Source organism: Ictidomys tridecemlineatus, chromosome 4 (genome assembly GCF_052094955.1).
Source record: "Ictidomys tridecemlineatus isolate mIctTri1 chromosome 4, mIctTri1.hap1, whole genome shotgun sequence".
Classification (NCBI taxonomy): Eukaryota; Metazoa; Chordata; class Mammalia; order Rodentia; family Sciuridae; genus Ictidomys; species Ictidomys tridecemlineatus.
This window is the reverse complement of record NC_135480.1, coordinates 113,175,111-113,201,033: the sequence shown is the minus strand read 5'-3', so window position 1 is coordinate 113,201,033 and position 25,923 is coordinate 113,175,111. Positions and strand designations below refer to the sequence as shown.

Here is a 25,923-nt window from a genome sequence, read left to right as displayed (position 1 = left end):
TGGGTATGGGACCCAAGTCTAAACATGAATTCATCCATTTCAAATATACCTTATGTACATAGCTTAAAGGTAATTTATATACTGTTTTTAGTACGTTTTTGTTTTGACTTCAGCCTGTTATATGAGGGCAGGTATAGAATTTTCCACTTGTAGTGTCATGCACTCATAAAGTTTTGGATTTTGGAGCACTTTCGATTATGGATTTTGGATTAGGAATGCTCAACCTGTAATTAATATGGGTCATTTTTATTTGAACATATTCATGTATCTGCATCTTTCTCTGTGATGGAGTGGGGAATTAAACCTGAAATGTAGCCTTACGGAGTATACAGTGTATGTTAAATATTTGATGATCACTTGTATTCCCATTTAATTTTCTGCCTAGGACTTACTGGAGATGGCCCGAAGGAGTGGCCCAACCCTTCCCTTCAGGCAGAAGCGTCCTTCACCATCCCGAAGCCCTGAGGAGCGGGAGTGGCGGACCCAGCAGCGCTACTTGAAGGTCTTGAGGGAAGTGAAGGAGGAGTGTGGCGACACTGCCCCATCCTCTGATGAAGAGGGTGAGTGTCTTTGGGCACTTGGGTTAGCTGGGGCATTGGAGCCAGTGGTAGCCCATTTATCCCCTTGGTAAAGAAGTCCTTTATGAGTTGTCTTGTCTGGGGGGTGGATAGTGGGACTCATTAGCCCTTGGTCTTTGAGTCACTGAGACACTGCTATCAGGTGAGAGTGACTCCATGCCCTTTTTACTCTGTGCTTATGTGGCACTTGAGTTAGTGAGAACCACTTGGATTAATCCCTGCAGGGCAGGGTCTCTCCACAGTAGGCCTTCTGGTGCCATTGTGCCACTTGAGAGAACTGCTTTTCCCCTTACAGGAGAGTAGTAGTGACTGTTGGCCTGCTGCAATGCGACCCCATCACTCTGTTGAAGTCTCTCTTCCTGGAAGAGCCGTTTAAATGACCTAAGTGTGCTCCAGCTCATCTGGGGAAGGGTCAGAAAGGAATGTGGAACCCTGGCCTCCATGTTGTTGGCTTAGCCCTGTTGAACCCAAATGGCCACTTACCCAATCTCCCCTATTGGAGTCCACAGCCACGTTGGATTTACAAGAAAAATTTTCTTTTGAAGATCTCAGCTCATGGCTTCCGAGCTCTCCAGCGCGTTCTCCTAGTCCTGCGGTGCCCCTGAGGGTGGTGCCCACGCTTTCCACTACGGATATGAAAACTACAGGTGAGAACTGAGCTGATGCCATTGCTATCCTAGGAAATCACAGTGCAGAAGTGAGAACTCCTTAAAGGGAGGTAGTGTCTAGATTCCTGCCTGCCCCAAAACAAGCAGTGCTCCTTAAATGAAGGTGATGGGGATAAGTTTTTGTACCATTCTGCTTTTTTTATATCTAGAGGTAGACCTTCTTTCATTTAAAAACAAAAAAACAAAAAACAATTGTCCAGAGCTGATCAGCTAGTGTTTTGGGATATAGAAAGCAGAATTTTGAAATAATAATTCAGTCATAGCACAAAAGAGATAACCAGAGCTTTAGCAATTCCTTTGAATGTCTCTGAAATTGGAGAAGAATTTGAATTTGGAATAGGAATCAAAAATGTTATGAAGCTTAAATGTGCTTTTAGATCAGCCAAGTAACAAAATCATTTTAAAAGAAAAGGAAAGGAGAAGTGCTGACAGTGACTGAATAAAGGTTTTTGGTACTTGTAGTATACAGGAATCAAAAGGGAAACCAGAGGATTATCTTACTTTTGAATGTCACAAGTGACCAGGAAGATTTAAATTAGAGCACTGTTGTAGTGAATGACCTAGTCCATGTGGTTTGGTTCATTTTCTCTCAGATAAAATAGAACTGGGGGACAGTGACCTGAAGATAATGTTAAAGAAGCACCATGAGAAGCGGAAACATCAACCAGTAAGATTGGGATGGATGTGGCCAGTTGTGGTTTTCAGTTGACTCTCTTTGGCATGGTTATCCTGAGGAGGATGCTGGTAGTCACCACCTCTTTTGTGCTTCTCTGTTATCGTTAGAGGATGGGAGCAATTAGAGAGGCTAATTAGCATCAGAGATAAGAGGTGATGACAGGTGTTTTGGCTTTATAAGGCAAGCTTCAAGCTTTGCCACACTGTTTGGTATGTGAATGAATTGTCTCCATGTCTTCAGTGCTCAGCAAGGTTAAGGAGTTTGTCTTCAGTCAAACAGCCAGTAAGTGCTAGAGCTGAGAGCCAGACCCTTTTCTCTCCGTACTTTTTACTATTTCCGATATCCCACTCAACTAAATCAAGCCAGAGAGTATGATGGAGAAAAGAGGGTAGTCTGGGCAGAGCAGTGAGATAAGAAGAGTCCTACATTGGAAGTCAGAACATTGAGCAGATCCCTTAACTCCTCTGAATGCTTTTTTCAGACATTTTAAATACTAACAATATTAGGAAGACTGCTTGAAGAGCACATGAGATAAGGAATGCAGAAGAGCTGTATGAATTGTAAATGCTGTGCAACAGAACACCAAAGTTTCCCCTGTGTACTATTATGAAGAGCAATGGTTTTTATCTCTGTGTAGTTTTAATTCAACATGATTTCCTCAGGTGTCTGGGACATCTGGTTGTTAGGTAAATTGGCACAGTCACCTTCAGTTTTTGCTTCCTTTCTGGGCCATAACTAAATCTCTGAATATCACATCTAGGATCACCCGGACCTTTTGACAGGGGACCTGACCCTCAGTGACATCATGACTCGAGTAAATGCTGGCAGGAAGGGCTCACTAGCAGGTAAAGGACTATAGGTCTCTTCCTCCGGATGGTTTTCACCTGACTTTGGTGTTAAATTGTATGAGTTTGTCTACATGTGGCAAAAATAAATGAATCCACATCTTTCATGCTGGTACCTTTTGCTTTGTTACTGCCCTTAGGAATTCAAAATTAATACAAAGTATCATTAGATGTTAAAATTAAGCTGTAAATCACTCATTCCATTTTGTCTTAAAAACATCTAAATATCTTAGTAAATTACTAAGACTTTTCTTTGTTGGGTTTGAGGAAATACGCAGATAAAGACCCCTAATTTCTTAATATAGAAGAAGCAGTTCAGTGACTTATGTTCCTTATTCTTCCCAGCCTTATATGACTTGGCTGTCCTTAAAAAAAAGGTGAAGGAAAAAGAGGAAAAGAAAAAGAAGAAAATAAAGCTGATTAAATCAGAGGCAGAGGATCTGGCTGAAACTTTGAGCAACACTGAAGGGGTCCCACCTCTCTCACAGGCCCCATCTCCACTGGCAATACCTTCTATCAAGGAAGAGTAAGTGAGCAATAGATTACATGGTGTTAAGGTTTAAGTTTGGAGATTAAGCTAGAGGCTATAACCGTTCCTTTGAGGCATGTGTGAGTTGGCTCTGAGTGTCAGGGATCCTGTTAGGAAAATGTATTGTGTGTCCCTTTCTTGAGCTTTTATAACTGCTAGGAAGTTTGGGGGACTTGAACAAATTTAGAATGTGTTTTTGGTCTTTGTGGTTGTTCTTATATTATTCTTCTCTCATTAGGCCCCTGGAAGACCTCAAGCCTTGCCTTGGAATCAATGAGATTTCTTCCAGTTTTTTCTCTCTTCTATTAGAGATCTTGCTTCTGGAGAATCAAGCTAGCCTTCCTATGGTAAGAGTTTTGGAAAAGTCAGATGTACATCGAAGTTTTTTTTTTTTTTTTTTTTTTTTGGTAGATGGACAAAATACCTTTATTTCGTTTATTTATTTTTATGTGGTGCTGAGGATTGAACCCAGTGCCTCACACGTGCTAGGCAAGTGCTCTACCACTGAGCCATTACCCCAGTCCTATTCACTGAAGTTTTGAAATTATTGGAATCCCTAGCTTGAGGGGATTCCTCCCAAAGCTCTGCAGCCAGCTTGCTCTGGGACTTGGGTAACTTGAGCAAACCGACTCAGCTTGCACTAGCATGTCTTGAATTGCTGATATAGAGAGAATTTAACTGGCTTCTATTTTCCTTTACTCCTCGCCAGCTGGAGGAAAGAGTTTTGGATTGGCAGTCATCTCCAGCCAGCTCCCTCAACAGCTGGTTCTCTGCAGCCCCCAACTGGGCTGAGTTGGTATTGCCTGCCCTCCAGTATCTTGCTGGAGAAAGCCGAGGTAAGGTCATTTTTTTGAAGGGTCAGTGTTTTTCTTTTTTTGTCTAAATTCTTAGACAAATTTGTAGAGAAATTTTTGTCTAAATTCTTGTTTGGTCTATTTTGCCTTTGCATCATACCATGTCTTTTGCTACACCATAAAGTTCTCAGAATCTTTCAGAGCTCAGGGATATGTAGCCTTTTGTCCTGAGTTTAACACATTCTATCACCTGTGTGGTTGGTTCATGTGATTTATTTCTTGCAGCTGTTCCTTCCAGTTTCTCTCCATTTGTCGAATTCAAAGAGAAAACCCAGCAGTGGAAATTGCTTGGTAAGTAATTTGTATTACCTACCTTTCTCCTGTCCTCTCCAGCTTCTTATGTATTCTAGTCAATATAGTGCAGGAGATTGGCAAAAGGGTAATATTCAACTTTATTTTTGTCTGTGAAGGAATTCTTTAAGACCCCTGTACTCTTAAAGTATAGGTTTCATCTCCACCCCCATTTGGACTTTGCTCCCAAAGCTGAAATGGAATAATCTTTTTATTTTTTTTAATTTTTATTATTATTTTTATTTGTATATGACTGCAAAATGCATTACAATTCTTATTACAAATATAGAGCATAATTTTTCATATTTCTGGTTGTATACATAGAATATTCACACCAATTCGTGTCTTCATACCTGTATTTTGGATAATAGTGATCATCACATTCCACCATTATTAATTACCCCATGCCCCCTCCCTTCCCCTCCAACCTGTCTGCTCTATCTAGAGTTCATCTATTCCTCCCATGCTCCTGCTCCCTATCCCGTTATGAATTAGCCTCCTTATATCAAAGAAAACATTCGGCGTTTGGTTTTTTGGGATTGGCTAACTTCACTTAGCATTATCTTCTCTAACTCCATCCATTTACCTGTAAATGCCATGAGTTTATTCTCTTTTATTGCTGAGTAATATGGAATAGTCTTTTTATTATGATACAGCTTATGGATGGTGACATTCAAATCTGCTGTTGTATTTTATAGTAGCATCAGCATTTATATTAAGCATACCAATGGTGTGGGATTCATTTGTACTATAGTTATTTTTATTCATTAAAAATGGGCTTTTTTATTAAGGATGATGTGCAGTGAGATATAGGACTGCCCCAAGTAAAGCAGTTTCTAAAGAACAGTGTCCTTTTATTTTAAATTTATAAAGTTCTGCTTACTCTATTGGCTGTTACCTGGTGATGGTGATAAGAGAATAATTCAATTCAGTATTGGTTTTCTACTGAAATTCCCAGAGTGTTTGCTGTCTATATCAGAAGGGCACAGATGAGGCTGTCATCTAGGGAGGAAGTGTCAAGTGAGGAAAAAAGAGGGTTGAGGACTAAGCCTTGAGAAACTCCACAGTAGAGACAGCTGAATGCAGCTCATGTAGAGAGGACATGGCTACAGAGACAGGAAGAAAATTCTGAGATTGTTGACTCTTGGGAGCCAAGTGATTAAAAGATTCAGTAGGGTAAAGATTGTAAATATGGAACAGATTGCAAAAATTTTAGTGAATAGTGAATCCTTAGTGAAAGGATGAGGTGAGTTGAAGGTGATTCATGGTGCTGCTGTGCCTATGGTCTTCAGGTGGTGGCTGGAGTCAACCATAGTGATAATATTTACACTGGCTCTGCAAACTGTCCTTATAAGACCAGATAATAAGTACTTTAAGCTTGTGGAATAGATGCTTTCTGTTATTACCCCTCAACTCTGCCATTATAATGCTCAGCTTCCAGACAGTAGGGGAATGAACAGGTGGGGATATTTTCTACAAAAATATATTTACAAAAGCAGGTGGCTAGTTTGCCATGTATTGGTGTACACCATGGGAATCTGTAAATGTGACCAGTCAGGGCCCGCTTTCCTATAACCAGTTAAAAATTTACCAGCACATCACTGAATAAAGAGCCAGTGAATTTCTAGAGATTTGGCTGGGCAAGGGCAGGATAGTAAGGGAGATTTGTGGCCAATAGAGGAATTTTAAATGGGAGAAACCTTGAGTAAGTTTAAATGTTGATGGGAAGGGTACTGTGGACTTTGAGGAGAAGATTGAACGTGAAAGAGAGAAGGGAAAATGCATTACATATATTCCTGGGAAGTGGGAAGACAGTGAGCTCTGTGTGGCAGGAGCTAGCACATTTCTTCCTAACTAGCAGGAGGAAAGAAGGAAATAATGGATATATAGCAGTGGGTTGATTGGTCTTTGTAGGAAGTTTGGTCTGTTGACATTTTCAGTGTAAAGTAGAAGGTGAGAGAGGTGAGATTGTTGCTGATGAGAAGGGAAGTCTGAGGAGAGTAGGAGATGGTCATTGTGTGAAGCAGTGTGACCACAGATGACATAGGATAGCTAGGAAGTCATGAGTGCTGCCCTGGGAGGCTGCTCATTGTTCACCTCTTTGGCCTTCTTCTGCCTGTTTGTGCACTTTTTCCTCTAGCAGTCCTCAGCTGCTTAATTTGAAGCATGGAGAATGTGGGTAGTTCAGAATTTGAATTTTGCTAGATTGAAATGATGCAGAAAATCAAAGGGCAGAGGTAAAAGTATTACTCTGTTGGGAAGCATATTACTGAAACAGTGGACCAGGAATCTGCACTGAATGGAGAGAAAAGAGAGAGAGATCTGGGCCAGTGGCAGCTGAGAAGTAGAGGTGTCATTGGGAACTGTCCTGCTGGGTCCAAGTGAAGCTTTCATGGGAGTAAACGGGCAAGGTGAAATCCAGGCCATTATGTTTAGAAAGCAGAGTGGGGGTTCTTCATCCTGACTGGCTATGTACTATGGTCAGTGGAATTTTTAAAAAAATATCTGTTCCTGGACCTTACCACAGGGATTCTAATTAAATGGTTGGGATGGGGTCTGAACTTTGATATTTTCAAAAGTTTCCAGGTAATTCTTCAAAATGCAACCCCAGTTGAGAAACACTGAAGTAGGCATTTTGAAAATAGAGCAGCTTTAGGAACTGGCAGAGTCCAATTGTGCTTGTGGGAATGATTGAGTGGAGTGGAGTGGAGTGGAGTGGAGTGGAGTGGAGGGAGGAGGTTATGGTAGAGGAGGAGATTTCACCAACTGAGAGGTTAGGATATTGGATATCTGCTCATGTGGATGTGGGTCTTCCTCATAGTGGAGGGTGTGGAGTAGTGAGAGAGGTTGAGCCAGTTCCTGTGAGAAGAAAGGACTAGATGCAAAACCGCAGGAGTGGGGATTGGGGTGTACAGGTGGAGAGCAAAAGCCTCAGGGAACAGGCTTCCCCCCAGCTTTATTGATGTGTAATTGATACATTAAAAACTGCTTATTTAATGTATGTAATTTGATGAGTTTGGACATACACGCATATACCTGGGAACCATCCCCACAGTTAAGATAGACCTTTCAAACTTCTGTATCTCCCTTCCCCCTTTTTCTGGCAAGAACATTAACATGACATTCATCTTCTTAATAAATTTTGAAGTGGCACAGTACAGTTTCATTAAGTACACAACTAAGTCCTACAGCAGGTCTCTAGAACTTATTCATCTTTCATAATGGAAACTTCATACCTTTGGAGCAGGTATTCCCCTACTTTGATTTTACTACTCCTGCTCTGGTAACTATCAATTCTGTTCTCTGTTTCTGGGACTTTGAGCATTTGAGGCACCCTGTATAAGTGTTAAGTGAAATAAATTTGTCCTTTAATTTATTTCACTTAACATAGTGTCCGTTAGGTTTATCCATGTTGCAAATGGCAGGATTTCCTATTTTCTAAGACTGAATAATACTCCATTTTATGTTATAGCATATTTATTCATTCATCCACTGATGAACATTAGGGTTGTTTTCATATCTTGGCTATTGTGAATAATGCTGCAGTGAACATTGGAGTGCAGATATGTGTTTGAGATCCTGATTTCAGGTTTTTTTTTTTTTCCCTTATAATTAGAAATGGGATTGCTTGACCATATGGTAGGTCTGTTTTTAATTTTTTTGAGGAGCTTCTATACTATTTTTCATGGTTACTGTACCATTTTACATTCCTACCAACAGTGCATAAGGTTTCTCTTTTCTCCATATTCTTCCCTCTATTTTTTTCTTTTCTTGTCTTTTTTAACAGTAGCCATCCTAATAAGTGTGAGCTGATATCTCAGTAGTGCTTTTGATTTGAAGTTCCTTGATGATTAGTGATATTGAGCACCTTTTCATGTACCTGTTGGCCATTCATATTTCTTCTTTGGAATAGAAATATAAGAATTGTCTATTCAGGTTCTTTGTTCCTTTTTAAATCATGTTGGTGATTTTCTTATCATTGATTTGTAGATATTCCTTATATAATTTAGATGTTTTGGCCCTTTATCACATATATCGTTTGCAGTTATTCCCCTTCTATTCTGTAACTTGGCTTTTCCCTCTGTTGATTATTTCTATGCTATGCAGAAGCTTTCTAGTTTCCTGTAATCCTATTTACTTGTTTTTGCTTTTGTTGCCTATGCTTTTGGTATCATATCAAAAAAGTCAAGACTAATCTCATGGAGCTTTCTGCTGTTTTCTCATAAGAGTTTTATAGTTTCAGGCCACATGTTTAAATGATTAAACCATTGGTTTTTGCATATAGTATGATGGAAGAATCTAATTTCATTCTTTTATTAAATGTGGATATCCAGTTTCCCCAACACTGCTTTTTGCTGACTGTCTTTACCTCATTGAATGTTCTTAACACCCTGGCCAAAAGTGAATTGACTATATGCGTGGGTTTATTTCTGGGTTCTGTGTTTTAGGAACAGGCTTTTGTTCTTATTTTTCTAAAAAGAACTAGGAGAGGGCTTGCTTGCCTAGCATGTACAAAACCCTGGGTTTGATCCTCAGCATCACATAAAAATAAATAAATAAAATGAAAGATATTGTGTCCATCTACAACTAAAAAAAAAAAAAATTTAAAAAAAAAACTAGGAGAAATGTCTGAAATCTTTGAAGAATCTCACCTCTGTCTCCTGACTTCATTGAAGGACATGGCTATGAGAGAATGAGCAGTCAGCCTCCCTATAGTTAAGAATCATGGGAGAACCAATTTTCTCTCAGAAAATACCTGAAAACCATATATGTGATAAAGGGCTAATATCTAAAATATATAAGAACCACCAAACAGGAGAAAAAGATGGGCGATAGAACTACCTGGTTTTGCAGTAGCATTTCTGGAAGCACAAAGGTTCCTGGAGATGGGTATTGGTGGTATTGTATGCCAACTACTGAAATCAAAGAGAAGCATCTTGGTGGATGTGACCTTTTGGGGAAGCGCAGGGACATTCTCTCACAAGCAGACCTGGATGATGCTGATTAATGGTGACTTCTAGTCTAGCCTGGTTAAGAGATTAAGATACATTATGTGTCAAGAGCTTCAGGAGGACTCTGAACAAATGAGAGAAGGGCACTGACAGTGATTTTCTTTTCTAGGCAGACCAGGAGGAGTCCTTTTTTTTTTTTCCTTCTCCTATCTTAGGCTTCTGATTTCTGTGCCAGTGTGTAGAATGCCTTTGTGGCTCACTAGCCATTCCCTGTTGTAAGTTTTCATAACATGTGATGCCTACCACTTTCCATATTGGGTTTATTTAATATATGCTCTTTTCTCACTTTACTATAAACTTCTTGAGGGCAGAGACTGAATTCACTGGATGACCCCAGCTTCTCCACAGGTAGTACCTGGCACACAGTGGTTACTCAGCAAATACCTGTTGAGTGAATTGTCTAAGGAGCTGACATGTAGCAGTGATGGTATAGTCTGTGAAGGGAAAGGCAGTGCTAAGGATCTTGGCTTCAGTCCTAATGTATTCTCTCTTTGTCATAGATTAAGAAGGTAAAGAGAAAGGGGGATTCTGAGTTATACCTTAGATTTTTGTCTTCTTTTCCCCCCTTTCTTATAGGCCAGTCTCAAGATAATGAAAAGGAATTAGCTGCGCTCTTCCAGCTGTGGCTAGAGACCAAAGACCAGGCCTTTTGTAAGGTATAATTTTTCAAAATACCAACTCTTCCCCTTTTGGTTTCTAGAACTCTCAAATTAGTGAAAATTCTCCAGTCCATTTACCTGTTAATGTTCTCCTTTTCTCCAGCAAGAAAATGAAGACAGCTCAGATGCTACAACACCTGTCCCTCGGGTGTGAGTATAGCACTCTAATGGTGGGTGGTGTCCCATGAAACTATGATTCCTGGTACTTACATGTCTTAGTCTGTTAGAGCTGTAATGGGCCTGAGAGATCATAAGAATTTGCTGATTCTCACCTGCCTAATATACCTAACGAGGGCAATATATATCCATTGAAATGAATGGCTCCCTGTGGAAGGAGTTCTTTCTTTTTTAAATGTTTATTTTAGTTGTAGATGGATATAAGACCTTTGTTTTATTTATTTATTTTTATGTGGTGCTGAGGATCGAACCCAGTGCCTCACATGTGCCAGACAAGTACTGTATCACCGAGCCCCAACCTTAGCCCCAGGAGTTCTTGATGCTAGGAGGGGATGTGCAGTAGAGTCTGAGGGGATTTGATCTACCTTATATGTGAACATACTATTTTCCACATGCTGTCCTCCTGGGTTTCCCATTTGAGAATGAGTTATCTAACCCATCCTCCTCATTTCTTTTCTTTTTTTTTTTAATTTTTTTTTTAATATTTAGTTTTTAGTTTTAGGTGGACACAATATCTTTTATTTTACATTTATGTGGTGCTAAGAATCAAACCCAGTGCCGCAAGCATGCTAGGCAAGCACTCTACCATTGAGCCACAACCTCAGCCCCCCAACCTCCTCATTTCTGTAAAGAAGTTGGGTTATGAGGTTACATTATTTGTTGAGGGTTAGTGACAGGAATTCACTAGAATTTACATCCCGTGAGTGACTCCCCTCATATTGCTCTTTCCTGTCTGGTGTGGTTCTGCAGTTAGATTTTTTTTTTTTTTTTTTTTTTTTTTTTGCAGCATTGAGGATTGAACCTAGGGCCTCATGCATCTTAGGCCAGTACTCTACCCATGAACTGCACCCTAAGCCTGTGCATTTAGTAGAAGTGGGGGTAGTACAAGCATTTGTAAGTTTCCTGTGAGCCAGGAAATATACCCTTGCTATCTAACATTTTTCATTGCCATTAAATTGGATTTAGCAGCAAGATATCAGCTTAATTTCCACCTGCCCAGTACTTTTCTGGATTTCTAAGTATCAAGTAATTTTTGGAAATACCATCAAGAGTTACTTGGTAGGAGCTGGAAAGTGGAGTTTGTAAGAGTTGAGTACATCTAAAGGGACATTTTTTGTGTGTTTCAAAGAGAATGGTTCTGGGTGTTAAAGAAAGGACCCATCTGTGACCCATCTGCTAGTAAGTCAGAGTTAAGACAAAATTCTTTATGTTTCAGAAGAACTGACTATGTGGTGCGGCCCAGCACTGGGGAGGAGAAACGGGTTTTTCAGGAGCAGGTAAGAAATATGGAGAAGATAAAGTCTGTCTCTGTGAGGCCCTGTAGATTGAAGTGCTGAGCCTGACTCTTGAGTCTACCTTCATGGAGGAAATTCATACCTTCACCGTGGATATTCTGTTGGTTAGGATTGATTGTGGTGGGGGCATAGGGGCGGCAGAAGTGATGTGGGGAAAGTTTTAGTCTGTTAGAGCTGTAATGAGCCTGAGAGATCATAAGAATTTGCTGATTCTCACCTGCCTAATATACCTAAGGAGGGCAAAAAAAAAAAAAATAGAGAGAGAGAGAGAGAGAGAGAGAGGAGAGAGAGAGAGAGAGAGAGAGAGAGAGAGAGAGAGAGAGAGAGAGAGAGAGAGAAACAAACTACTTTGATGATTTCTTTAGCAAAATGCATTTTATTTCTTCATCCTTTGCTCAATAACCAGTTCTGAGGACCATCCTTTTCTCACTGAAGTTGGCTCATCATCCATGGGGGAATTTTTCATTCCATTTCCATTTTAATCTCCCCATGTGGATCTAGAGTGAACTCCACTGATTCTGACTCAGAAGCCTTCTCCCTTTTCTCTGTGTAGGAGCGTTACAGATACAGCCAACCCCATAAAGCATTCACCTTTCGCATGCATGGCTTTGAGTCTGTGGTGGGGCCAGTGAAGGGTGTGTTTGACAAGGAGACTTCCCTCAACAAAGCTCGGGAACATTCCCTTCTGCGCTCTGACCGGCCTGCCTATGTCACCATCCTGTCTCTTGGTATGTGGTGATTTATTTTTTCATTCTGAATCTTTTCTCAAATCATCTCTGTCCTCCTTGCATACCCCCCACCCGCCTCCTCCACCCTGGGGTAAGTCAGGCATAGCATTTGGAAGCTTTGAATTGGGAAATGAAGGGGGGGATTCTGCTCTTAGAGACTGGTGGCAAGAATCACTGTTCTTTTCTGAAGGTGTGCTGTTATTTATGTTCATTTAGGAAGTGCTCAGAGGCCAGCTGAATAGGTTTAACTATATCACTTTGCTTCCTTAAAGATTTTGTTGTGCCATGAATCCCTTTGGCAGTCTGGTGAAACTCATGGATCCCTTCCCATAGTTATACTAATTCTAAATATACATTAAATGCTTAGTTATAAAGAAGCCAATCATATTGAAATAGTTATCAAAACAATTAAAACAATGTGTAGAAATATGAGTTTTTATTTTAATTGACAGGATCTAGCAACAGGTCTTATAAATATATCTGTAACTTCCAGATATGGAGATGTGTTTGACATTTATAATATGAAAATATTTCATTTCTCTTACAACATCGCAGCACTGCCAATACATGGTTTATTATCTTGTGTTTATAATCAAAGGAGATTCTAAATTTCAGTGAAAGATAAATTTTTCTTACCTGAATTCATGGACCCACTGAATTCTAAGGTATCTGTGGACTTTATTCTTGCCTCTGTGAAAGTGTGTAGGAAATACCAGTGGCAGAGCTTTCAGCCACTAGGGGTCAGTGTGCCTGATGCTGAGTTGGGAGGCTGAAGAGCACTAACTGCAGGGAGCATCACCCCACTAGAGCAAGTAGGGGGATATTGCTTGACTCTTGGGCTTTGCATTTCCTAATGTTATCAGTTCGGGATGCAGCAGCTCGGCTGCCTAATGGAGAAGGTACGAGGGCAGAGATCTGCGAACTGCTCAAGGACTCCCAGTTTCTTGCACCAGATGTTACCAGCACTCAGGTAAGTTGGAGAAACACTTTGCTTTGCTTTCTTTCAGAATGGATTTCAGAAAACTTGTTAGAGAGCTGGGGTTGTGACTCAGTGGTAGATCATTTGCCTCAGCACGTGTGAGGCACTGGGTTCTATCCTTAGCACCACATGAAAATAAATTAATAAACGAAGCTATTGTGTCCATGTATAACTAAAAAATATTTTTTAAAAAAAAGAAGGAAAACTTATTAGGAAACATAGGAGGATCACTAAGTTCAGAGCCAGCCTCAGCAACTCAGAGAGGCCCTAAGCAACTTAGTGAGACCTTATCTCAAAGTAAAAAAATAAAAATGGGCTGGGGATGTGGTTCAGTGGTTAAGCACCTCTGAGTTCAATCCCTGATTATTAACCCCCCCCCCCCCCGAAAACAAATGCAGTGTTATTCCTATAATCTCAACTAATCACGAGGCTGAGGCAGGAGGATTGTGAGTTTGAGGCCAGCCTGGGCAACACAGTGAGAACCTGTCTCAAAAGCAAAAACACAACTAAATGAAGAAAGGAAAAAAAAAAGAACTTGAAAAATGCACACAGTGATGACCAAAACCCCTGTCAGTGAAGCACAAAAGCAGCTCTAGGTTTTCCTTTAGGTTATAGTAAAAGAAAAGTTGCTATAGTCACTGTCTCAGGAATTTATAGCATTTTTTGTTTTGCCAGGTGATTTGGTGAGCCACTAAGAAGACATAGCTAGACTGAGATATAGTCTGTTATATCGTCAGCTATGAATCATCTAGGGATTTTTCTCTGGATTCCAAACAGCTTCTATTATCTGGCTCTGGCCTGACCCTTACTTCCCTTTTCTCTGTTCTCAGGTCAACACAGTAGTGAGTGGTGCCCTGGATCGACTACATTATGAAAAAGATCCTTGTGTGAAATATGACATAGGACGGAAGCTGTGGATCTACCTGCATCGGGACCGGAGCGAAGAAGAGTTTGGTGTGTGAGGCTTCTGGGGAGTGTGTCCAAGTAGACCAGTGATGATTCTGACTTTCTGTCCCCGTTCCATCATTCTTTTCATTGGCATTCAGGTAGAATAGGATTATGGAGGCAGGGTCTTAACACCAGCAAGGCCTTGGGTTTTAGCAAACTACCCCCCCCCACTCCCACCCCCTTAATATACTAAGATCCAAATCTTGCTGAAGCTTCACACTTTTGTTTATAGAGCGGATTCACCAAGCACAAGCAGCTGCGGCTAAAGCCAGAAAAGCCCTTCAGCAAAAACCCAAGCCCCCATCCAAGGTGGTAAGTGATCTCATGAAGAACCCTCTCATGAAGAACCCTCTTGAGAATCCTGAGGCTAGGTCTAGGTACTTAATGCTGTGCATCAGGAGCCGAAGAGTCCACCCACGCCTTCCTTTCTGGAACCTTTATGACACCTGTGGTAAATTTCCCTTTCTCATCTTTTCTAGAAGTCCAATAGCAAGGAGACTTCATTAAAAGTCCTCAGCAGTGGACCTTCTGAGCAAAGCCAGATGAGTCTCAGTGACTCTAGTATGCCACCCACCCCAGTAACTCCTGTAACCCCCACCACACCAGCATTGCCTACCACCCCAATTTCCCCTCCACCTGTGTCATCAGTGAACAAAAGTGGCTCTACTTCTGTCTCAGAACCAGCTAAGTCTAGTTCAGGGTAAGTGCCTCTGTTTTGTTTCTATATTTTCCCCTCCAAAATCCTCTTGTATGCATGTTCTAAGGTTGTTTTCTTTGTGTGTGTGAGTGTTTGGGGCTATTGGAGATGGAATTCAGGAGCATTATATGAGCTATATCCCCACCCCTTTTTGAAAACTTTTGTTTTTGAGGTAGGGTATTGCTGAGTTGCCCATGCTAGACTCAAAACTTTTCATCCTCCTGTCTCAGCTTCCTGAGTAGCTGGAATTACAAGTGTGTGTCACCACTTAAATTCTTATTTTTGTTTCCCTGATGTTCCTCATAGGGTCCTTCTGGTGTCCTCACCAACAATGCCACAGCTAGGAACAATGCTATCCCCAGCTTCCAGCCAGACTCCACCCAGTTCACAGGCTGCTGCCCGGGTTGTAAGCCACTCTGGCTCAGCTGGACTGCCCCAGGTGCGGGTGGTGGCTCAACCTAGCCTTCCTGCTGTCCCACAGCAGTCAGCAGGACCAGCACAGACACTGCCACAGATGCCACCAGGACCACAGATCCGGGTGCCAGCCACTGCCACACAGACCAAAGTTGTACCCCAGGTAAATGGAAACTGTAGGTCACTGGGAAACAGGACTGTGGACTGACTGAGGTAGGCTGATGAGTCAAATGGTCAAAGTCTGGAGAAGGACCAGGGGATCATAGATTGTTGTTCCTGAGGATAAAGTTCACTAAGATAACTCATTTTATGTTTAAAACCATGTAAGCATTTTTAGATACTGTTTTACATGTTGGAAATCAGACCTTCAGAGAAGTTCAGTAATTTTCCCATCGTTCAAACAATAGTACCCTTGTAGAGGTGGGAAATAAATCTAATAAACCTTTTAGTTTAAATCTCAGGCTCCTTCCATTGTGTCTTAGCCATGTGTCTTGGGTATCCCAATGACTATCTGTATGATTTTACAGAAGATTTTTATCCTCTTTACTTCATTTTTCTCTTATTGTATATAAAAGAATATATGCCCTGAATATGTAGGAATAACCAGATGCTAAATGTAAAGATGTTCTGAAAATTAAAGTGTTTTATACAAATACAGGAAATTTGCAGTGTCTGTTTCAGAGAGTGTTGAGCCTTGAACACTGAGAGAGTAGTAGGACTTTTAGAAGAACATTCTTGGGTGGTGACACATGGGGAGATCCTGCCTTGGAGTGCTGATTTCCATCTCAGGGTCTAATTGACCTCTCTGCCTCACACCTTGAACAGGCAGTCATGGCCACTGTTCCAATCAAAGCGCAAACTGGGGCACCCAGTGTACAGCGGCCTGGACCCATGCAGACAGGGCTTACGGTGACAAGTCTCCCTGCTGCAGCCAGCCCTGTGAGCAAGCCAGCCACAAGTTCCCCTGGGAGCTCGGCTCCAAGTGCCTCTACAACTGCAGTCATTCAAAATGTTACAGGACAGAACATCATCAAGCAGGTACGTGGAATTCTCCAGGTGGTTCTCTCTTTTTTTTTTTTTTTTTTTTTGTCCCAAAACAGAAACCTCAGGCTGGAGGTCCTGAACAGACAGATGTCTGTGGAAAAAAGATTTGTCATCTTGGGCTCTTTGTTTATAGGTTCTTCAGGTATGTTTCCGTTCAAGACAGTTGCAATTTCTGTGGATGCTCAAGGGATGTCTTCCATTTCTTTCCATATAATTTAGCATTTGGTAGTAGTTTATGGATTTAGTGAGACTCTCCAAGGACTTATTTAAATTCTCATGGCCATATTCTAATTGGCTTTTCAGTTTACACCAGTAATGATAGAATACATTTGTATTGGCAGACTAGTAGAAATATTGACAGGAGTGCTTCCTGTGTATCTGTACCATGCCTTGCATTTTATAGATGTTAGTGGTCTGTTTCTCAAGCACTGGAGGGTGATAGAAACTTCTGTTATTCTCATTTTATAAATGAAGTGGAGTTATGTAACAATGAAGTAGCCTTTTCATTCAGCAGTTGTTCACTGTCTCTTGTGGCAGGCACTATGTGAAGGATTGGGGATTTAGTAGTCTGTTAAGTAGACTGAGCCCTGCCTTTGTGGAATTTGTGTTCTTGGAGGGCAAGGAGACAGATAAGTACATCAGTGTCAGAGAATAAGAGATGCTGTGAGGGGCTTGGGATATAGCTCAGTTGGTAGCACAAGGCCATGGGTTCAATCCCCAGCATCATACACACACACACACACACACAAAAAAAAAAAAAAAAAACACAAAAGAGAGATGCTGTGAGGCTCAGTAGACAGGGCAGTGTTGGAGAATGGTAGTGTGCTAATTTTATCCACGATGATGGGAGTTGTCCTCTATGAGGAGATGAAATTTGAGGGAGACAAATGAAGTTGGTGTGCTATGGTTATGATGATGACTAGGAGATAAAGCATTCCAGACTTAGGCATGGAAAGTGAATACATTTGAGAAACAGCAGGAAAGCCATTGTAACTGGATTACAAGTGAGCAAGCATGAACATATGGCTAAAGCATGGTGGCTTAAGAAAAGGGAGTTGAAAATGGCCCCCATGGGCTTTGGTTGCAGTGACTGGATAGATAGTGGTCTCATTTACCAAAATGCAAGAAAACTGAGGTGTAGGGACTGCAAGGCAGACAGAAAAGTGTGCTCATGCAGGAGAAAGCAGTGCTTATATTGGGTGTGGTAAAGAGTGTAAGAAGAGACTCATTGTATATAGTTGAATAAATGCGACGAGTTCCAGGGGCTTTTTGGGAATGGCTTCAAAAGTGTAAGATGATGAAGCAGAGTTAGTGAGTATAAGTAATTTTTAGAGGAATTTTGCTTTTCTGAGAACTGGGCTGGAGTGGAATGTGAAGGGGAATTGAGTGAAGCAAGGAGGGCAGTATGGAGCAGAGCCAGGGTTGTTTGTATTTGGGATGTCCAGTGTCATGGCATGTCTGTGTGGCAGTGGTCCAGTAGAGGGGCCATAGAGAGGAAGGTTCTCATGGAGCATTTGACTTTCTTTTTGAGTTGATATGAACCCACAGAGTCTGGCTCTAGAGCCAGATACCTCGCCACACTACTACTCTCATAATAAAGGTGATCCAACCATAAATAGAATAAAATGTACTTGAGACTGATGGGGAAATACTGTTATATACAGATGTAATTATGTTGAATAGTAATGATAGCATTGTGATTTTTTTAAAATTTTTTTTTAAGTCCTTTCCTAGGTTAGGGATATATAGATAAGTCTTTTTAAAAATTTTTATTATTCTTTTTAGTTATATATGACAATAGAATCTATTTTGATATATTTATACAAACATGGAAGATATCACTCTAATTAGGATCCCAGTCTTGTGGATATACACAATATTGAGATTCACTGTGGTATATTCATATATATATATATATATATATATATTCACACACACACACACATACATATACATACATGTACACAGGAAATTATGTCAGATTCATTCCACTGTCTTCCCTATTCTCCCTTCCTTCCCTTCATTCCTTTTGGTCTAATTTATTGAACTTCTGTATAGATAAGTCTTTTTTTGTTTGTTTGTTTTAGTATATTTAGTTGTTGATGAACTGTTATTTAGTTTATTTATATGTGATGCTGAGAATTGAACCCAGTGCCTCACACATGCCAGGCAAGCACTGTACCACTGAACCACAACCCCTGGCCTATAGATAAGTCTTGATTAGTAAAATGATCAATCTTGGATAGACTTTAAAATATTCCAGTTCCTAGGGGCTGAGGATGTAAGTGTGGCTTAGTGATAAGGCCCTGGGTTTAAACCCCAATGTCTACTCCCCCCCAAAAATTACAGTTCCTCTCTTCTACCCTTCTCTCCCCAAGGTGGGAAAAGATACAAAGTGATTACTTATGAAGGTGGGAGAAGGGTGTATGCTGTGCTCTTCTCTACTTTTGTGCCTGTTTATTATTTTCAAAATAAAAAGGTAAAGATATATGAAACATACATGAAATAGAGGTTTGCTTAATTTTATTGTGTTATCAGTTAGCATCATGAACCCCTTCATTAGTGCTGTGTCTCCCCCATACAGGTGGCCATCACTGGGCAGCTTGGTGTGAAGCCCCAGACAGGCAACAGCATCCCACTCACAGCCACAAACTTCCGAATTCAGGGTAAGGATGTACTGCGACTGCCACCCTCTTCCATCACCACAGATGCCAAGGGCCAGACGGTTCTTCGAATCACACCGGACATGATGGCCACATTGGCTAAGTCCCAGGTTACCACAGTAAAATTGACTCAGGACCTCTTCGGGACAGGAGGTGGTACTGCAGGCAAAGGCATCTCTGCCACCTTACATGTCACTTCCAATCCAGTCCATGCAACTGATAGCCCTGCCAAGGCCAGTTCAGCCAATGCTCCTTCATCTGCTCCAGCAGGCACCACTGTGGTCAAAGTGACTCCCGACCTCAAGCCAGCAGAGCCCTCCAGTTCAGCTTTTCGCTTGATGCCAGCCCTTGGTGTGAGTGTGGCAGATCAGAAGGGAAAAAATACAGTGGCCTCTTCGGAAGCGAAGCCAGCTGCCACAATTCGCATCGTGCAGGGCCTGGGAGTAATGCCTCCCAAAGCAGGCCAGACCATCACTGTTGCAGCGCATGCCAAGCAAGGGGCCTCAGTGGCCAGTGGGTCTGGAACTGTCCATTCTTCAGCAGTATCCTTGCCCAGTATGAATGCTGCTGTGTCCAAGACTGTGGCTGTAGCTTCTGGGGCTGCAAACACACCCATCAGCATCGGGACAGGAGCCCCCACTGTGCGGCAGGTCCCCGTCAGCACCACGGTTGTGTCCACGTCCCAGGCTGTGAGTAATGTCAGTGGTAAAGAGTATCCCTCTCTTCAGGAAATCTCTTAAGGTTGTTAGCTCCCCATCCCTCAGGAGACTCATTGGACCAAAGAAATGTCTTTGTAGGTGTGGAAATTAGAAGTCCTGTCTGTATTCTTTTCTTTGATCCAAATGGATTTATGTATTTTTATGAACCATATTTTATAATGGTATAGTTCATGCATACGTTCTTACACAAAATTGTAAGAATGGTGCTAACAGTATAGAGTAAAATGTAAAATTTCTTTCATCCCCCTACCAGTTCTTTGTTTATAACTGCTAATTATTATTAGTAACACAGCATTTATCCTATGAGTCCTTTTCCTGTGCATTTTCATATATATGCACATAATTTAAGGAAAAAAAAATCTACAAGAGCCCTTACTCTTTCTTTCTTTCTTTTTTTTTTTTTTTAAAGAAGTCTTAGAGATTCTACACCACAGAGAGAGATACTGGCTACATCCTTTCTGATGATGTAGTGATTCATAGAAGGGATTGTGTTAATATATATCCAAGCCAGACGATGTGGCACACACCTGTAATCCCTGTGGCTCAGGAGCCTGAGGCAAGAGGATCAGTTCAGAGTTCAGTCGGTTTCAACAACTTAGTGGGGTGTTTAGCAACTCAGTGAGACTCTTCTCTAAGTAAAATATAAAAAGGGACTGGGGATGTGGCTCAGTGATTGAGTGCCCCTGGATGCAATCCCCAGTACCAAAAGAAAGAATACAGTTTCCACTCTTCCAGTACCACTGTGAATGTTGTGATGTGTGTGTTTGAATATGTATGTATTTCTGGGTTGTTTGTATTTAGGGTGGAGATTGTGAGGAGGAGGCACAATGAGGCACAATTGGAGGCTTTGATACTCTACTTGTGTTGTCAGAAAGGCCACACAATCGTTCTCATCAGCAAGTCTCCAACCCTAACCAGAGCTGGCTGGTTCAAGTTAGAAGGCTGTTTAACTTTATGTTCCTTTTCAGTTTTGTTTCCCTGATAATGAGTGAGGTTGAGCATACATTGTATAGAGATTGGCATGTGCTCTTTAGTGGAAAAGAAATTTTTGCTTGTTTTTGAGGGAAGGGAGGTATTTGACTTTTTTTTATATTGTTCGAGGTGGCCCTTTTTATGTGTATAGAATATATTTCAGTCTGTCATCTTTCATCCTTGCATTTGGTACCTCTCACTTTATAGGTATTTACAATATTATTGATTAAATCTTATTAACATTTTACGTATTCTAGGTTTTGTGCCTATGCCTACCTTTCTCCAGGGTTATAAAGATAACTAAGAATTTTATTTTTATAAAATTATGAGTTTAAAAAAGTATAAGTGATTGTCCATTTAAAACATAATTCTGTATCATGAAGTAGGGATCTCATTTCATATTTTCAAATTATCCCCAAATCATCAACCAGTTTATCCATTTCTTACCAACTTGAAATGATTTGTTTATTATGAACTAACTCCCTATATCAACCTCAACGTGTTTCTAGATGGGTGTTTTCTCTGATCTTGGAGTAAGGAGCACCTTTCTAGTGTTATGGAGGATATAAAACATGTTTTTATTTTTCTAAGCAAGCTACATAGGAAAAGTTTAATAATTTGGGATAAAAGCCAGGGTGATGAAGGAAGACGGATATACATGTTCTTAAACAACACCACCAAAAAAACCTTACGTAATGTGGTTAAGGGAAAATAATTATATAAGTTTCCAAATCACAAAGGGTAAAGTTAAGGAAGTGAGGAAACCGTGCTTACCCAATCTACCTTTGTCTTCTTGAATCTTCTTCCTGACACCAAAAGGTCCTACCCAGTGGCATATCCCTGTGTCACTCAGACATTCAGTCTAGGTAAATATAACTGGCTAATCCAGCCTTAGCTACCGAAATAGTTAGAATTATATGCATGCCCATCTATGTCTTTGCTTAGCTTCTTATCAATTGTCCCCTCTTTTTTTTTTTTTTTTTTGGTGGTGGTTCTGGAGATTGAACCCAGGGCATTGTTCTACCACTGAACTACATCCCTGGTCCTTTTTGTGTTTTATTTTGAATTAAATTGCTAAGTTGCCCAGGCTGGCCTTGAACCTGGTATCTTCCTGCCTCAGTCTCTGGAGTTGCTGGGATTACAGGTGTGGACCACCACTCCTGACACAACTACCCCTCTTGATTTTTTTTTTAAAAATTAGATTTAATTTATCTAAGATTTTACTACATAGAAATTGTATTTCTGGGCTGGGGAGTATAGCTCAGTGGAATGTGCATGAGGCCTTGGGTTCCATCCCCAGCACTGCCCAAAACAAATTGTATTATTAAACATGCATTAGAAACCAGGCAGTTTGGGAACCGGTGACCATTAATCCCTCCCAGAACCCTTAATATATTGGCCTTTACCCTTTTTTTCATCTAGGTTCTTCTTGGGACTTAGCAGGTAAGTTTAGTGGACTTTTCACTTGGTTGAGTTTATTATTGGTGTCCCCTAACTGACCTCTCTTATCTTGGAAAAACAGAAAGCACTTGGAGAATGTGACTTGTTCTTTATCCTGCATGCCTGTCTGTCTGTTCCCCCTCAGTGAGCCTGCATTCCAGTGAGGGGGTAGCTGTGTCCTTTCTGTGTTAACTCTTGGGCTTCTCGCTCCTTCCTCATGTGTGTTCCACCTTATAATTACTAGGTCCCCAGGACTGTACCATATGTTGGGGGATACTGAGATACTTAAGCCTCTCCTCCTAGGGGCTCAAAACCTAGGACTGTAGTGAATGAACACACACTGTACTATGTAGTTCAGGTACAGGTTTTATACCCATGAAAGAAGATTGTAAGATGATAACAGGCCAGGTGACACCTTACTACCAGTGTGAACCCTTTTATGTAGGGTTGCCTGGGCCCTGACCTCAGAATATTTGGACTGTGGTAAAAAATAGGGACTGAAAGTGCTCCTCACTTCTTTTTCCCTGTAATGATGCTTGGTGGTCTTCCTTTCTTCTGTTCCTCAAAAGCCAATTTCTTTTTCTCTGCAGGGGAAGCTACCTACACGGATCACAGTTCCACTGTCTGTGATTAGCCAGCCAATGAAGGGCAAGAGTGTGGTCACAGCCCCTATCATCAAAGGCAACCTGGGAGCCAAGTGAGTCTGTTTGTAGTGAAGGAGCATCCTCAGGGGTGGAGGTGGGGATGGAATATAATGTCAGTCCTTGTCACAGAATGGGATGGCAGCTGGTATTTCTGTGTCCCCCACACCAGTGCTCATCAATAATTGCTATGTTCATCAACAATATTTATTGAACATGTAGTACTGTTTTAGGTACTCTAATTAAAATAGACAAAAATCTGTACTGTTTTCAAACATAGATTGCAGGATGGGGTGAGGAATAATTTAAAAAAAAAAACCTAATGCATCAAGTGATAGAAGAGGAGTGTGAGGCACCTGCCTTTGACATTTGAGCTCTGAACCTAGGACAGTTCGGAGAATGATGACTTCCTGTGGCCCTGACTTAATCAAGATAAAGGGCAGGATGAAATCAAGTCTACCACTATCAAACCAGCTTATGTGACATGGCTATTTGAGGGAGGGCTTCATTTTCTTTTTCTTTTTTTCTGGGAACCAGGGATTGAACCCAGGGGCATTTTACCACTGAGCCATATCCCCAGCCATTTTTATTTTTATTTTGAGGTAGCATCTCACTAGGTTGCTTATAGCCTCACTAAGTTGCTGAGTCTGGCTTTGAACCTGCAGTTCTGCCTTACCCTCCCAAGCTGTTGGGATTACAGGTGTGTGCCACCATGCCCTGCTCGTTTTCTTGTTTTAAGAGTTGAGGTTTTGCTATGTTGCCCAGGCTGACTCTGAACGTCTGGATTCCAGTGGTCCTCCTGTCTCAGACTCCTGAATAGCTGGGACTGTGGTGCACAACACCACATCTGGCTCAGGAGGTGTTTTTGCCAGGAGCACACACCCTTCTGGGCTGTGTCTTCCTCCTGGTTAGGGTATAGATATAGAGTCTAGGACCATTTTATCCAGAGTGCTAGGGCCTTCTGTGCTCACCCTTTTCTGCCATGGGAAGCATAGAAGCTGGAAGAAGGGTGGGGTCTTAGCAGCTTGTGTCCATGTGAATCCGGAATGCTGGAGTTTTGACTGAACACCAGACCTGCCTGTTTTCCTTCAGTGCACAACCTAAATCCAGGGCAGAGACAATATCCCATGATATAGTTATACCTTACTCCTGCTTTCCCTCCACAGCCTGAGTGGCTTGGGCCGCAATATCATCCTCACCACCATGCCAGCAGGTACTAAGCTCATTGCTGGCAATAAGCCTGTTAGTTTCCTCACTGCCCAGCAGTTGCAGCAACTTCAGCAGCAAGGTCAGGCCACACAGGTAAGGTCCAAGGCAGACTCTTGGCCACATCAGACTTTTCTTTTTCCTTTACTGTCCTTAACTGATGCACCTACTTATAGTCCACTGACAAGACCTTCTCTTTGCAAACAGGTGCGCATCCAGACTGTCCCCGCATCTCATCTCCAGCAGGGCACAGCTTCTGGTTCCTCCAAAGCAGTCTCCACTGTTGTTGTGACCACAGCTCCATCTCCTAAACAGGCACCTGAACAGCAGTGATTGTGACAGAGGTGGCTTCCATAAAAGATCACTCCTGGTCTGCCTTGGCTCAAAGAAAGGGAGCATGGAGGTTTCGTTATTCCTCCAAGCTTGTCTGTTAAAGGCAGGCTAGTGGGGAGGATAGAAACGGCCTTGATTCTGCTGCCATACACCATACTGGAGCCCTAAGAATGTTTTACTCCAGGTTCCTGAGTCTGCTCTCTACCAATCTAGGAGAAGATTCTGTCAACAGTCGTGGAAGGTCATGATTCCATCATTCAAGCCAAAGTTCTCTCCTGAGAGTAGGACGCCCAGGGAAGGCTTACTATTTAGAGTGGGCAGGCAGTGTGTAAGCCTTGTTCTAAGGGTTGTATTTTTTAGTTTCTGGTTTTCTTTGTGACTTGTGGTCTAGATATGAGTTTTGTGTTCTGAAAATTTTGTGTAACTTATTTTTTTAAAGAGCCTATTACACTCTTCATCAAATAGAAATGTGGGCTTTAGCTCCTCTCTAAAATGACCACTTGTTTTTTTTGACCAGAATGAGAATCCTAGCCAGTTGGTGGCTGATTTGATAACTACATTGTAGTTGAGAGTCTATGAGATGAAAAAAAACATAGAAGTTAGGTAGTGTGGATTCCCCAAAATGGGATTGTTCTGGCATCACCTCTTTGTTGGGGTCTTGATTGTGGTCCATACCTTCATCTGCCCAGTGGGCAGAGTACAGTGACAGAGACTTTGCAGCACCAACTTTGTTGCATTTCAGAGATTGTGCATTCTGTTTTGTTCTAGAGTTGGAGTCACAAACCCCAGGCTCTTGGGCCCAACCACCAGTTTTTGTAAATAAAGTTTTATTGGAACATAGCCAACACCCATTTGTTTATGTAGTATCTATGGCTGCTTTCAAGTTAGCAGGCAGAATCGAGTAGATATCATAGAGACTGTGTGGCCCTCAAGCCTGAAGTGATATACTTTTATAACCCTTTAAGAAAAAGTATGTTGATTTCTGGCAGGAGAAACAGCAGGTAGAAAGTTGGCAGTGTGCAGGGTTGGGCACTACCAGCTTCAGAAGAGGTTAGTCTGGATTTCAATTTATTTATTCCTGGTTATTGCAGTCCTCAGCCACTTTTAGCTCTAAGTGGAACTCAGAATGGTATTTTAAAATGTCCTAAGTACTTAAGGAACTGGTCATTTATAACATATGCCTCACCTATCATGGGGCAGGGGTGGTAGGAATGCTTTTTTGCAATGATAGGGCTTCCCTATCTCAGAAGTTATTCATATTATTAAAAAAATTTTCTTGAACCTGTGGACTGTTAGTGGTGGTCTTATATAGGATCTGGGTGGGGAAATAGAGCTGGAGGACACAGAATGGAAGTGGCCTGGTTTAGATGGTAGCTATGTTGCAGGTGGGCATTAGGCAAGGTGCTGAGAAAAAGGTTAGAGTGACTTGTTGGTTACCCAGTGGTTTTATAATTTCCTATAGCAGTTCTGTAAAATAGATGTATCAGCCCCCTTTTAGCTGTGAGAAGATGAGTATGACTGAAGATTAAAAACAGAACCAAGGTGAAAACTCAGA

The 25,923-nt window shown here is 41.4% G+C and overlaps 1 protein-coding gene across 9 annotated transcripts in view; it reads left to right on the top strand.

Annotated features, from left to right (window-relative positions):
- Nucleotides 1–25,923, top strand: part of Nfrkb (nuclear factor related to kappaB binding protein) — a 33,785-nt gene extending 7,862 nt beyond the window's left edge. For 5 of the 9 annotated variants that reach the window (XM_005330735.5, XM_021730128.3, XM_040285551.2 and 2 more), the window contains 22 exons: nt 386–560; nt 1,088–1,225; nt 1,840–1,913; nt 2,683–2,767; nt 3,113–3,293; nt 3,535–3,643; nt 4,006–4,132; nt 4,376–4,441; nt 10,030–10,109; nt 10,216–10,262; nt 11,506–11,566; nt 12,138–12,312; nt 13,176–13,282; nt 14,122–14,245; nt 14,472–14,551; nt 14,719–14,939; nt 15,243–15,513; nt 16,176–16,388; nt 18,979–19,746; nt 22,779–22,885; nt 23,996–24,131; nt 24,243–25,923. In XM_005330735.5, coding sequence (XP_005330792.1) covers nt 386–560; nt 1,088–1,225; nt 1,840–1,913; nt 2,683–2,767; nt 3,113–3,293; nt 3,535–3,643; nt 4,006–4,132; nt 4,376–4,441; nt 10,030–10,109; nt 10,216–10,262; nt 11,506–11,566; nt 12,138–12,312; nt 13,176–13,282; nt 14,122–14,245; nt 14,472–14,551; nt 14,719–14,939; nt 15,243–15,513; nt 16,176–16,388; nt 18,979–19,746; nt 22,779–22,885; nt 23,996–24,131; nt 24,243–24,368 — 3,471 coding nt within the window. In that variant the 3' untranslated portion in view covers nt 24,369–25,923. Of the gene's footprint in view, nt 1–385; nt 561–1,087; nt 1,226–1,839; nt 1,914–2,682; nt 2,768–3,112; nt 3,294–3,534; nt 3,644–4,005; nt 4,133–4,375; nt 4,442–10,029; nt 10,110–10,215; nt 10,263–11,505; nt 11,567–12,137; nt 12,313–13,175; nt 13,283–14,121; nt 14,246–14,471; nt 14,552–14,718; nt 14,940–15,242; nt 15,514–16,175; nt 16,389–18,978; nt 19,747–22,778; nt 22,886–23,995; nt 24,132–24,242 lie in introns of those variants that run through there. The other 4 variants (XM_078047325.1, XM_021730130.3, XM_021730129.3 and 1 more) reach the window with 4 other exon arrangements.